The sequence below is a fragment of the Salvelinus sp. IW2-2015 genome, unplaced genomic scaffold (assembly GCF_002910315.2).
Source record: "Salvelinus sp. IW2-2015 unplaced genomic scaffold, ASM291031v2 Un_scaffold1333, whole genome shotgun sequence".
In the NCBI taxonomy this organism is placed as follows: domain Eukaryota; kingdom Metazoa; phylum Chordata; class Actinopteri; order Salmoniformes; family Salmonidae; genus Salvelinus; species Salvelinus sp. IW2-2015.
This window is the reverse complement of record NW_019942846.1, coordinates 204,525-216,978: the sequence shown is the minus strand read 5'-3', so window position 1 is coordinate 216,978 and position 12,454 is coordinate 204,525. Positions and strand designations below refer to the sequence as shown.

The window sequence follows — 12,454 nt, the reverse complement described above, 5'->3', positions numbered from 1 at the left end:
CGAATGCATAGTGCCAACTGTAAAGTTTTGTGGATGAGGAATAATGGTCTGGGGCTATTTTTCATAGTTCGGGCTCGGCCCCTTAGTTCCAGTGAAGGGAAATCTTAACACACCGAGCATACAATGACATTCTAGACGATTCTGTGCTTCCAACTTTGTTGCAACAGTTTGTGGAAGGCCCTTTCCTGTTTCCTGTGACAACGCCCCGTGCGCAAAGCAAGGTCCATACAGATGTTTTTTTCGAAAAATTGGTGTGGAAAAACTTGACTAGCCTGCACAGAGCCCTGACCTCAACTCCATCGAACACCTTTGGGATGAATTGGAACGCCGACTGCGAGCCAGGCCTAAACGCCCTACATCAGTGCCGACCTCACTAATGCTTTTGTGGCTGAATGGAAGCAAGTCCCCACAGCAATATTCCATCATCTAGTGGAAATCCTTCCCAGAAGAGCGGACGCTGTTATAGCAGCAAAGGGGGGACCAACTCCATATTAATGCCTATGATATTGGAATGAGATGTCCGAGTAGGTGTCCACATACTTTTGGTCATGTAGTGTGTTTTGATGTAGGAAATTTAACATATTAAATGCGCTAATCTCCAGGAAGGAAACACCAAAAGGAATCACAAAATGTGCAGAAGTCAGACAAAGGAGCTGTCAACTGCAAATATTATGAAGCTCTTATCAACAGCAACACTATTCTATGTGCCACTAGGAACAAGTAGTTTTGAAGATAAAACAATGGGACCTTTTTCTCTGTGACACCTATTCAAAGTTTTCATGTTATTTGTTATGACTACCAATCATTGTTAATGCCATGCTAACCAGAAAAGGAATGGATGGTGGGTGAATGTATTTTTTTATTAATGTGGTTAGCATTTTACATTTCACACTTTTCTTCATTCAAAAAAAGTAAATGATTCTATTACACTTGTATCTTTACTGATATTTGTTTGTGCAGATAGATTTTTATAAGTGCTTGGTGAAAGATTTAACATTTGTGTCAAAGGTAAGATAAACATGAAACACACTTTCACTTTGCTTGTTCCCATACATTATTGTAAGTGCTGGGACACATATGTACATACAGTATATACAATATGCATTGCATTTACAGTGCCTTCAGAAAGTATTGGTTCCCCTTGACTTATTCCACATTTTGTTACAGCCTGAACTCAAAATGGGTTAAACTGACTTTGTTTCTCACTCATCTACACACAATACCCTATAATGACAAAGTGAAAGTGTTTTTAGAAGTGTTTGCAAATTAAATACAGAAATATCTAATTTACATAAGTATTCACACCTGTGAGTCAGTACTTTGTAGAAGCACATTTGGCAGCGATTGTAGCTGTGAGCTTTCCACACCTTCATTTTATAACATTTGCCCTTTATTCTTTTCAAAATTCTTCAAGCTATCAAATTGGTTGTTGATCATTGCTAAACAACCATTTTAAGGTCTTGCCGTAGATTTAAGTCAAAACTGTGACTCGGACACTCAGGAACATTGGTAAGCAACTCTGTCTTCTTGGTAAGCAGCTCCAGTGTATATTTGGCCTTGTATTTTAGGTTATTGTCCTGCTGAAAGGTAAATTAATTTCCCAGTGTCTTGTGGAAAGCAGACTGAACCAGGTTTTTGCCTGTGCTTAGCTTCATTCCGTTTTTTTTGTCCTGAAAAATGTCCCATTCCTTAATGATTACAAGCATATCCATAACATGATGCAGCCACCACTATGCTTGAAAATATGGAGTGGTACTCAGTTACAGTTGAAGTCAGAAGTTTATATACACCGAAGCCAAATACATTTAAACTCAGTTTTTCACAATTCCTGACATTTAATCCTAGTAAAAAATCCCTGTCTTAGGTCAGTTAGGATCACCACTTTATTTTAAGAATGTGAAATGTCAGAATAATAGTAGAGAGAGTGATTTATTTCAGCTTTTATTTCTTTCATCACATACCCAGTGGGTCAGAAGTTTACATACACTCAATTAGTATTTGGTAGCATTGCCTTRAAATTGTTTAACTTGGGTCAAACGTTTTGGGTAGCCTTCCACAAGCTTCCCACAATAAGTTGGGTGAATTCTGGCCCATTCCTCCTGACAGAGCTGGTGTAACTGGGTCAAGTTTGTAGGCCTCTTTGCACGCACACGCTTTTTAAGTTCTGCCCACAAATTTTCTATAGGATTGAGGTCAGAGCTTTGTGATGGCCACTCCAATACCTTGACCTTGTTGTCCTTAAGCCATTTTGCCACAACTTTGTTCATTTGGAAGAGCCATTTGTGACCAATCTTTAACTTCCTGACTGATGTCTTGAGATGTTGCTTCAATATATCCACATAATTTTCCTACCTCGTGATGCCATCTATTTTGTGAAGTGCACCAGTCCCTCCTGCAGCAAAGCACCCCCACAACATGATGCTGCCACCCCCGTGCTTCACGGTTGGGATGGGTGTTCTTCGCTTGCAAGCCCCCCCCCCCCCCTTTTCCTCCAAACATAACGATGGTCATTATGGCCAAACAGTTCTATTTTTTTTCATCAGACCAGAGGACATTTCTCCAAAAAGTACGATCTTTGTCCCCATGTGCAGTTGCAAACATAGTCTGCTTTTTTATAGCAGTTTTGGAGCAGTGGATTCTTCCTTGCTGAGTAGCCTTTCAGGTTATGTTGATATAGGACTCACCTTTACTGTGGATATAGATACTTTTGTACCTGTTTCTTCCAGCATCTTCACAAGGTCCTTTGCTGTTGTTCTGGGATTGATTTGCACTTTTCGTACCAAAGTATGTTCATCTCTAGGAGACAGAACGCGTCTCCTTCCTGAGTGGTATGACGGCTGTGTTGCCCATTCTTATTTATTTATTTTTATTTTACCATTATTTTACCAGGTAAGTTGACTGAGAACACGTTCTCATTTGCAGCAACAACCTGGGGAATAGTTACAGGGGAGAGGAGGGGGATGAATGAGCCAATTGTAAACTGGGGATTATTAGGTGACCGTGATGGTTGAGGGCCAGATTGGGAATTTAGCCAGGACACCGGGGTTAACCCCCTACTCTTACTCTACGATAAGTGCCATGGGATCTTTAATGACCTCAGAGAGTCAGGACACCGTTTAACATCAATACCGAAAGACGGCACCCTACACAGAGCAGTGTCCCCAATCACTGCCCTGGGGCATTGGGATCTTTGTTTAGACCAGAGGAAAGAGTGCCTCCTACTGGCCCTCCAACACCACTTCCAGCAGCACCTGGTCTCCCATCCAGGGACTGACCAGGACCAACCCTGCTTAGCTTCAGAAGCAAGCCAGCAGTGGTATGCAGGGTGGTATGCTGCTGGCATGGTGTTTATACTTGCGTACTATTGTTTGTACAGATGAACGTGGTACCTTCAGGCGTTTGCTCCCAAGGATGAACCAGACTTGTGAAGGTCTACAACTTTTCTTGGCTGATTTCTTTAGATATTCCCATGATGTCAAGCAAAGAGGCACTGAGTTTGAAGGTAGGCCATGAAATACATCCACAGGTACACCTCCAATCGACTCAAATTATGTCAATTAGCCTATCAGAAGCTTCTAAAGCCATGAKATTTTCTGGAATTTTCCAAGCTCTTTAAAGGCACTGTCATCTTAGTGTATGTAAACTTCTGACCCACTGGAATTGTGATGCAGTGAAATAATCTGTCTGTAAACAATTGTTGGAAAGCATACTTGTGTCATGCACAAAGTAGATGTCCTAACCGACTTGCCAAAACTATAGTTTGTTTACAAGACATTTGTAGAGTGGTTGAAAAACAAGTTTTAATGACTCCAACGTAAGTGTATGTAAACTTCCAACTTCAATTGTATGTGTTGTATTGGATTTTCCTCAAACATAACACTTTGTATTCTGGACAAAAAGTTTGTTTTGCCACATTTTTTTATTGTATTTTTCTTCCTCTCAGGCAACTGAGTTAGGAATGACGCCTGTATCTTTGTAGCGACTGGGTGTATTGATACACCATTCAAAGTGTAATTAATATCTTCATGCTCAAAGGAATATTCAATGTGTGCTTTTTTTTAACCCATCTACCAATGGGTGCCCTTCTTTGCAAGGCATTGGAAAACCTCCCTGGTCTTTGTGGTTGAATCTGTAGATGAAATTCACTGATCAACTGAGAGAACTTACAGATAATTGTACATGTGGGGTACAGAGATGAGGTAGTCATAAAAATAACATGTTAAACACTATTATTGCACACAGTGAGTCCATGCAACTTATATGACTTGTTAAGCAAATGTTTACTCCTGGACTTCTTTAGGCTTGCCACAACAAAGGGGTTGAATACTTATTGACTCAAGACATTTCAGCTAWTTTTTTTATTAATTTGTTAAAATTTCAAAAAACATTATTCCACTTTGACATTATGGAGTACTGTGTGTAGACCAGTGACAAATCTACATTTTATTTTTTTTGTATTCGGGCTGTAACGCAACAAAATGTGGTAAAAGTAAAGGGGTGTGAATACTTTCTGAAGGCAATGTATGTACACTTTATATACAAAAGTATGTGGACACCCCTTCTAACTTGTGGATTTCAGCTATTTCAGCCACACCTGTTGCTGACAGGTGTATAAAATCGAGCACAGTCATGCAATCTCCATAGACAAATATTGGCAGTAGATTGGCCTTACTGAAGAGTTCAGTGACTTTCAACGTCGTACCGTCATAGGATGCCACCTTTCCAGCAAGTCAGTTCGTCAAAGATCTGCGCTGCTAGACCTGCCCCGGTCAACTGTAAGTGCTGTTATTGTGAAGTGGAAACATCTAGGATCAACAATGGCTCAGCCACACAAGCTCACCGAATGGGACCACCGTTCTGTGTCCTCGGTTGCAACACCGACTACAGAGTTCCAAACTGCCTATGGAAGAAACGTCAGCACAAGAACTGTTCGTCTGGAGCTTCATGAAATGGGTTTCCAAGGTCCAGCAGCCGCACCCAAGCCTGTCCACAGGTGTCCACAAAATGTTGGATGTGTAGTGTACCTCTCTCAAAAATCTGTCACAGCTTTGGAAAATCTTATGTAATATGACATCATTAAAAAAGAGAAAAACATTCACAGAACTTGTTACAAAATACAGTTACATTTTATACTCCTTTGGCAATGCAGTAGTATATTCTACAGATCTTTTGTAAAAGGGGTGATACTAAAGCATATTCTGAGAGTTTAAGGAGTTTCTTTTGTAATTATTGTCATGCACATGACACTTGCTTTGGAAGTCACAGTGGCCTAGGAAATCTGCAACTTTGATTTTATTATAAAGATATGCTCTGTGAGCAAAAAAGTGAATTTCCCAAAATCTAATTTTATCAAGCACTAGCATACACTACACTGTGCTGAATCAATGAACTAATGCTGGCTCTTTCATCACTTGATAAAATATATCAGAGATCATCCTTGAATTTCTGCGTTGCATGCGAGTACAGTCATTAGCTACATTTTGAGTAAACTTATCAACAGCTGTTAACATGACACCTAATTTAGTTAGGAAATGGCTGGGTAAATAATGGTTAATAGGCAATATCTCATTAAGCTAACACTGATGACAGAGTTAAATATACTTTGGGGATCATGTTGTATTTCATCTGCAGGAATTATGACGTGTACAAATTAACCCTGGTAATTATTGCTATGTGATATTCCTTTGTCAAACACCCTGGTTGCACTTCTCACCAGAAAGTGGCAGGCTTTACAGAAGCTGAATAGCTTTGTTCAAACAATATTGTCTTAACATTTCAAACAAAGCAGCTTAGAGTATGTACAGTAGCTACAGGTATGTTCTGTTAAACAGCAACAGTTCTTAAGAATTGGGGCTCTCAGCAGCCACCACGTTTCCTGTCCAAAGGAGGCATGTAGTAGGTCTTGAAAGCAGAGCAGTAGGACTCATCCCTTGGCTGTTGGGAAAAGAGACAAAGGTTATTAACAGAAATATGAACAACACATGGGTGAGTCCTGATACTGTATGCATCAAGGGTCTCAGAGTAGGAGTGTTGATCTAGGATAAGTGTTGCCTTTTAGATCATAATGCATAAAATTACATGGACAGGGCGGACCTGATCCTAGAGCAGCACTTCTTCTGAGACGCTTGACACTTACAGCCTCAGATGTTCTGACATTAGGGTGGTCTTCCTTTAGCTCCACCTTATCTCAGCTCACTGGTCACCATAGCAACACCCACCCGTAGCACACGCTCCAGCAGGTATACATCCCCAAAGCCAACACCTCGTTTGGCTGCCTTTCCTTCCAGTTCTCTGCTGCCAATGACTGGAACGAATTGCAAAAATCACGTAACTTGGAGACATATCTCCCTCACTAACTTTTAGCGTCAGCTATCAGAGCAGCTTACCGATCGCTGCAGCTGTACACAGCCCATCTGTAAATAGCCCAACCAACTACCTACCTACCTACCTCATCCCCATTTTGGTTTTTCTGCTCTTTTGCACACCAGTATTTCTACTTACACACCCTCATCTGCACATATCACTCCAGTGTAAATTGCTAAATTGTAATTACTTCACCACTATTGGCCTATTTATTGCCTTACCACCTTACTTGCAAGCAGCATACCACCCTGCATACCACTGCTGGCTTGCTTCTGAAGCTAAGCAGGGTTGGTCCTGGTCAGTCCCTGGATGGGAGACCAGATGCTGCTGGAAGTGGTGTTGGAGGGCCAGTAGGAGGCACTCTTTCCTCTGGTCTAAAAAAATATCCCAATTCCCCAGGGCAGTGATTGGGGACACTGCCCTGTGTAGGGTGCAGTCTTTCGGATGGGACGTTAAATGGGTGTCTTGACTCTCTGAGGTCATTAAAGATCCCATGGCACTTATCGTAGGGGTGTTAACCCTGGTGTCCTGGCTAAATTCCCAATCTGGCCCTCAAACCATCACAGTCACCTAATAATCCCCAGTTTACAATTGGCTCATTCATCCCCCTCCTCTCCCCTGTAACTTTACCCCAGGTCGTTGCTGCAAATGAGAACGTGTTCTCAGTCAACTTACATGTTAAAATAAACTTCATTTGCACACACTGTATACAGATTTTTCTATTGCGTTATTGACTGTATGTTTGTTTATCCCATGTGTAACTCTGTGTTGTTGTTTTTGTCGCACTGCTTTGCTTTATCTTGGCCAGGTCGCAGTTGTAAATGAGAACTTGTTCTCAACTGGCCTACCTGGTTAAATAAAGGCAAAATAAAAAATAAATAATCAGTGGTCACCAACCTTTTGAGTACACTTTGTGTCAAAGTGCAAGCTGAGATCTACTGTTCTGATTTTTTTAACAAATAAAAATGCAWRATTACCCTATTAAAAACAGTTCTGTAGCAATGAGGTTTGTGCAGTAGGCTATAGGCCCAAAACTATATCACCTCGCTTTGCTTGCCAATGAATGTATTGTTCTTCTCAGACCATAAAAAAAAAACATTTCATTTGATGTAGTATGATCACACCAGTAACCGATTAGTTGTTGTATTACTTGTGAGGCACAGCTGAGTGAGCATACATTTAAATAGTTAGCTTCTTTAAATTTTACTGGGCTGAAGGAGCCTGCATCTGATGGTCAGTCTCAGCGGAGGGAGAGGGCAGCAGACTGAGGGTCCGCCTCTCAACGTCCCTCTGCTCTCCCTTTCCTCCGCTGACACTGACCAAAAAGGGACACCGTCTTCCAGCTGATGGCGAAACTCAATTTGCACCGCATTATTTCTACCTCATGCACAAATTCATGCTGTTACTCCTATGACCAGAGAAAGTGAAATATTCCTCAATCTAAAAAAAGACCCAAGCTTATCGATACACTTTCCTACTCATTCATTGCCGCTGCAGTGCTGGTTGTAGCGTGAGTGGAAGTAGGGAGAACGCACATTTTATGGCTTATAAGTGTTGAATAGAAAGTGTTGACAGTGCAGAGTAAAAACAAACATGAACTCACTCATAAAAACAGCAACTCTGCTGTAAGTTGTTGACAGTCTCTCTCTAGTCATGGTTTTAAAAGTTCAGAAATCTCACCATATCAATTTCGCTGTAGCTTTCATTTTTAACATTTTAGTCATTTAGCAGCCGCTCTTATCCAGAGCGACTTACAGTAGTGAGTGCATACATTTTAATACTTTTCACTTTCTTTTATGCCTGCTACATTACTGCAGACACGGTAATCTGAGCCATCTGATTGGCCAGCGGTGGGCATATAGTGCTACCCCCGGGAAGGCAGAATTTGTACCTTCTGACAAATAAAATGGGAACACATTGTCCACCCGGCGCACAGGACAGCTGAATCGGGTGCACATACCGACAACAGCGCAAGACGAATTCAAAACATAGAATGCCTTGGAGATCGACCAGTCAATAGCGATCGACCGTTTGGAGACCACTGCTTTATATGATGTGCAATAAAGTAATGTCCGTACAGGACTTTTGTCGTAGGGAGTAGCCTTAGGGATGTCTTAAAATAGGGAGTAGCCGTAGGAATGTTCTAAAATGTACACCGTAATGGAGTGTTTACCTTAGCCAACCGCAAGTGGCACTTTTTTGACGTGATGACTGGAAGGGGGGACCCACGGTGAGTGATGGTAAGAGCTGGCACTGTGGTACCAGGGTAGGTGATCTGGGGTGCAGGCACTACCACATTGAGCTTTGGTAATTCCACTGGATAATGTTGGGCGTTGCGTCTGATCCGAGGCTCGGCAACATGCTTTATGTTGTGCTGCAAAACAAAATAATATTAGGCCATCATGAGAGACTTCATAGCAGGGCATCATAGCAGGGCAAAGTGCATCGCAATTATGGAATATTTGGTACTTTTTCCAGTATGTAGCCTATTATTACATGTTATCCTAATCTTTGTAATGGGGTTTTCATTACTCATAAAATCTGATGTAGGGTTAACCTTTTGGACCTATTTTTAAACGATGTGGCCATCTCTTACCTGCCTCCTGCCCTGTCTGGCCATGCGCCACACGTGATCCACAGAGTTGGGGGTCCCACTGCTCTGTCCTCCCTCTACAGTCCCAATGGCCCTGTGCAGATTTTCAGCTCTCCTCTCTGCCAGCCTGAGACGAGAACCAAAGAGGACAGGAGGGAAGATAGCATTTACCATATGAAAAATGAATCTTACACACTACAATTTTAAATACAATTGTATTTTCTATCCAGTACAGTGAGTGCTTACCGTAGCTCTCTAAAATAGGCGTGTTGTAGCGCCGCTCGTGAGCCAATGCGCTCCTCTGGGTCGTAGGCCAGCATCTGGTAGAGCAATGACAGACTGGGCGCAGAACAGTTTGGGATGAGCCGAGAGATCCCACTGCCCTTCCGTGGAGGGAAGTCAAAACGCATCGCCCTAGACCTGTCAACAATAATGTACAACAATGTCACTAAGGACAATGGTTTCCATTGAACATACTGTGAAGGCATTGGTCTCCATTACATGAGAAACGTATATAACGCAGCCAAAGTAAGAAACGTACTGCCTGAATTTTTGAAGAAGACTGCTGTCAGGTGTACCCAAAACATCATGGATCTTGGTCACCTGATCCAACTCGTTGGTACCCGGAAACAGAGGGCTGAGACTGAAATATAAAAACATGATAATCTGTGATGCCATCAAGGCTACTTACACAACAGTATGTGTTCATGAATGTCTGGCTTTGACCATAGAGGAATACATATATCACTAAGGCTATAACCTAATTATAATACTACATCCTATTTAGTCAGCTTTTTGGGTATGCAAGGATGGAAAGTACATAAGCAGTATGTAGTTTGAGAATTCGGTCACAGCCAATGACAAGGTACCTGATGATCTCGTAGAAAACACATCCTACACTCCACATGTCCATCTTGTGTGAGTAATAGCCGTCTGTAAGGAGGCACTCTGGGGCTCTGTACCAGCGGGTGGAGATGTACTCTGTGTAGGGGGGCTTGGAGTGCAAACTCCTGCATGAGCCAAAGTCTCCTAGTTTGAGCACATCATGCTATGGAAGCAACCAACCAAGTCATGGGCAACATATGGTAAATAACGTAACAGTAACAGTTCTTATTTACAAATTAGCAGGCAAGGTTTTCAGCATCATCAGTTTTTTTTTACTTACTTTGATTAGAATGTTCTCTGGCTTAACATCACGGTGGAAGATCCCATTGCTGTACGAAGGTAACAAAAGAGTAAAACTGTTAACTTTTAGGGGAAGCAAAACAATTACCCTTAACCCCTCCGTAAGAAATGTAAACTAAAAAGCATTATTGGACAAGCTCCCATCCATATTTCATTCGTACCTATGCATGTGATCGAGTGACTTGCAAAGTTGATACATGTAGTGTCTGATTTTACTTTCTGGCAAAGGTTGTTGCCTCCCTGCAAGTGAGACAAGTTAGCAATACACAAGATAACAGAATGAGAAATAGTCTTTGATGTACTGTAGTTACAGTTATGGTAAAGGTTTCATGTCATTCACAGTAGCAGTTTCCCTGTGTGTCTGACCTCGTATGTACTCATAGATGTTCATCTCCATCAGCTCACATACCAAGGACAGGGTCCCTGATTCTTTGTCACTGTAACACATTGAATGAATCAGACAAAATGATCCTGTTATAATTCAGTTCAGGCCTCACACATACAATGAAAACGACTGTGACAAACATTGTACTCACAATATCAATTCATGCAGCTGAATGATGTTGGGGTGAGGGTTCAGTTTCTTCATGGCCTGGACTTCTCGCAGGTTGTTGGCCTGTTCCAGGCTGAGCAACAAAAAACAAAACACGTTTATTATGTGAATCGTTCTATTGTAGAGAACATGTCTCACGACTCATTTTCAAAGATGCAGGCTTAAAAATTCTTGCCACAAAACTTAAAGCCACGTTGTCCCTCGCTGACCTCACTTGGTCAGAGTATGTTAAAACCAATATACACATCAATGGTTGACACCCAGTAGGATAAGGTAGGGGTGTCATGCTGCTGGCTCGAGTTTCAAGGCAAGGGTCCACATACAAAGAGGATGCCATGCACCTGAAGGCAAGCAGCAGGCAGAACCATTATATACTTATGGGCAACACACATGATAATTACCTGCTGAGTGACTGCTTCATCGTTTTACAAGCATAATATTTCCCATCTTTCAGGCTTTGAGCCTTCACCACTTCTGAAAATGTCCCTTCTCCAATTTTCTTGATTATCTTGTAATCTGCATAACAACAAAGGAGTTGAGAAAAAACATGCAGCTATCTACAGTACCTGTATCTAGCTAACGCTAGCGTACTGTACTAGTTTGCTAACGTTAGTAGCTAGCTAACGTTAACTACTAGTATCGTTAGTACAGGCAAACAATTCGATCAACTTACTATCCATTCTTCAGAGTGTACACTGCATAGAAGTAAATTATCCATAACGTTACTAGCTAACGTTAGTCCAATATATAAATAACACATAGCGATATTTTCATGACACATTGTTGTCAAAGACTTGTATAACTAATCTCATTGTTCTATCTGTGGTGTTGTGGCATGCATTTTAGCTAGCTAACTCCAAGATTGAAAGGCTTGGGGGAAAATACGCCTTGCTGGTCTCTAGCCTAGACTAATGAAGACATTTCTAATCTCTACTACTAGCTAGCCATGTTAGCTGGGCCGTCACCTTGGTAACCAGGCACGCCTCACCCTCAACTCTGACCTAAAAGGTGGATGATTTGAAACAAGAAACGTGTCTCGTTACATTGGCTGGCTATCTATTTCTGAAATTGGACTCACACTCAATGATGTATGCACACTTTTACTGTTATGGACGTCCAAATGCCTTTATTCTGCAAATAGTATAACAATTGTGTTTTTGCTCTATTACAAAAGGTCTGCACACATCAGTCGCTCGAGCAGAGAGAGATGATGCCAAAAGCAACATAGCTTACCAAAAAAATGCACAAATGAAAAAAACATATATTTCCTATAACGTGGAGCATGTTCATGTAAACATGTTGTTCGTTTGAATGCCATTTTGCGAAGTATTGAGCTCACCTTTTTTCCAAAGAAGCTTGCTTAAAATGAGCTCAGATCTATTTCGATTGTACGACGTTGTATTGTTATATATGTCCATGAAGCTTTTCCAGTCGATACTATGCGTTTTGTTTGCTTTGCGAATGCATGCTCTATTTTTCACACCAACAAGCCAATTTGTGTAATACATAATTATACGATAGCTGACGAAGAGAACGCATTTAGTACAACAATGCCCCAAATCTACCGTTAATTTGTATCTTGAAACACTCCCAAGTAGCAGCGGGTGACCATCACCTGGCAGCATCAACCAACAAAATTCATCATTGCGTAATGTAAAGAATTTTCGTCAAATGTCTGCGCATGCACGTGCACAAGCGTGTTTGTGTGCGTGAGAGTCCATGCTCGCGTGGTATTTTTGATTCAAACAGGATTCCGTACA

General features: G+C 41.5%; 1 protein-coding gene across 2 annotated transcripts; it reads right to left on the bottom strand.

Moving 5' to 3' along the window:
* Window positions 1-5,400: 5,400 nt before the first annotated feature.
* On the bottom strand, window positions 5,401-12,414 carry LOC112070457 (MAPK/MAK/MRK overlapping kinase). 2 transcript variants are annotated; one of them, XM_024137887.2, is made up of 12 exons: window positions 12,034-12,414; window positions 11,096-11,210; window positions 10,678-10,767; window positions 10,508-10,578; window positions 10,303-10,381; window positions 10,122-10,170; window positions 9,826-10,004; window positions 9,498-9,599; window positions 9,203-9,376; window positions 8,960-9,083; window positions 8,537-8,737; window positions 5,401-5,934 (listed from the first exon to the last, which is right to left on the bottom strand). In XM_024137887.2, exons 1-12 carry the CDS (start codon window positions 12,317-12,319, stop codon window positions 5,857-5,859), a joined length of 1,548 nt encoding a protein of 515 aa, XP_023993655.1. In that variant the 5' UTR covers window positions 12,320-12,414; the 3' UTR covers window positions 5,401-5,856. The 2 variants fall into 2 exon arrangements, with proteins under 2 accessions (XP_023993655.1, XP_023993657.1); XM_024137889.2 differs by lacking the exon at window positions 12,034-12,414 and adding an exon at window positions 11,368-11,641.
* Between the last annotated feature and the right edge of the window lie 40 nt (window positions 12,415-12,454).

Bases quoted from the DNA above. Each gene is read 5' to 3' on its own strand.
- LOC112070457 (XM_024137887.2), bottom strand. From the start codon at position 12,319: ATGCTGCCAGGTGATGGTCACCCGCTGCTACTTGGGAGTGTTTCAAGA. The intron at 10,768-11,095 runs GTAATTATCATG...TTTGTTGCTCAG, and splicing joins ATGAAGCAGTCACTCAGCAG to CCTGGAACAGGCCAACAACC. The intron at 9,600-9,825 runs GTACCTTGTCAT...TTTATATTTCAG, and splicing joins GTTTTCTACGAGATCATCAG to TCTCAGCCCTCTGTTTCCGG.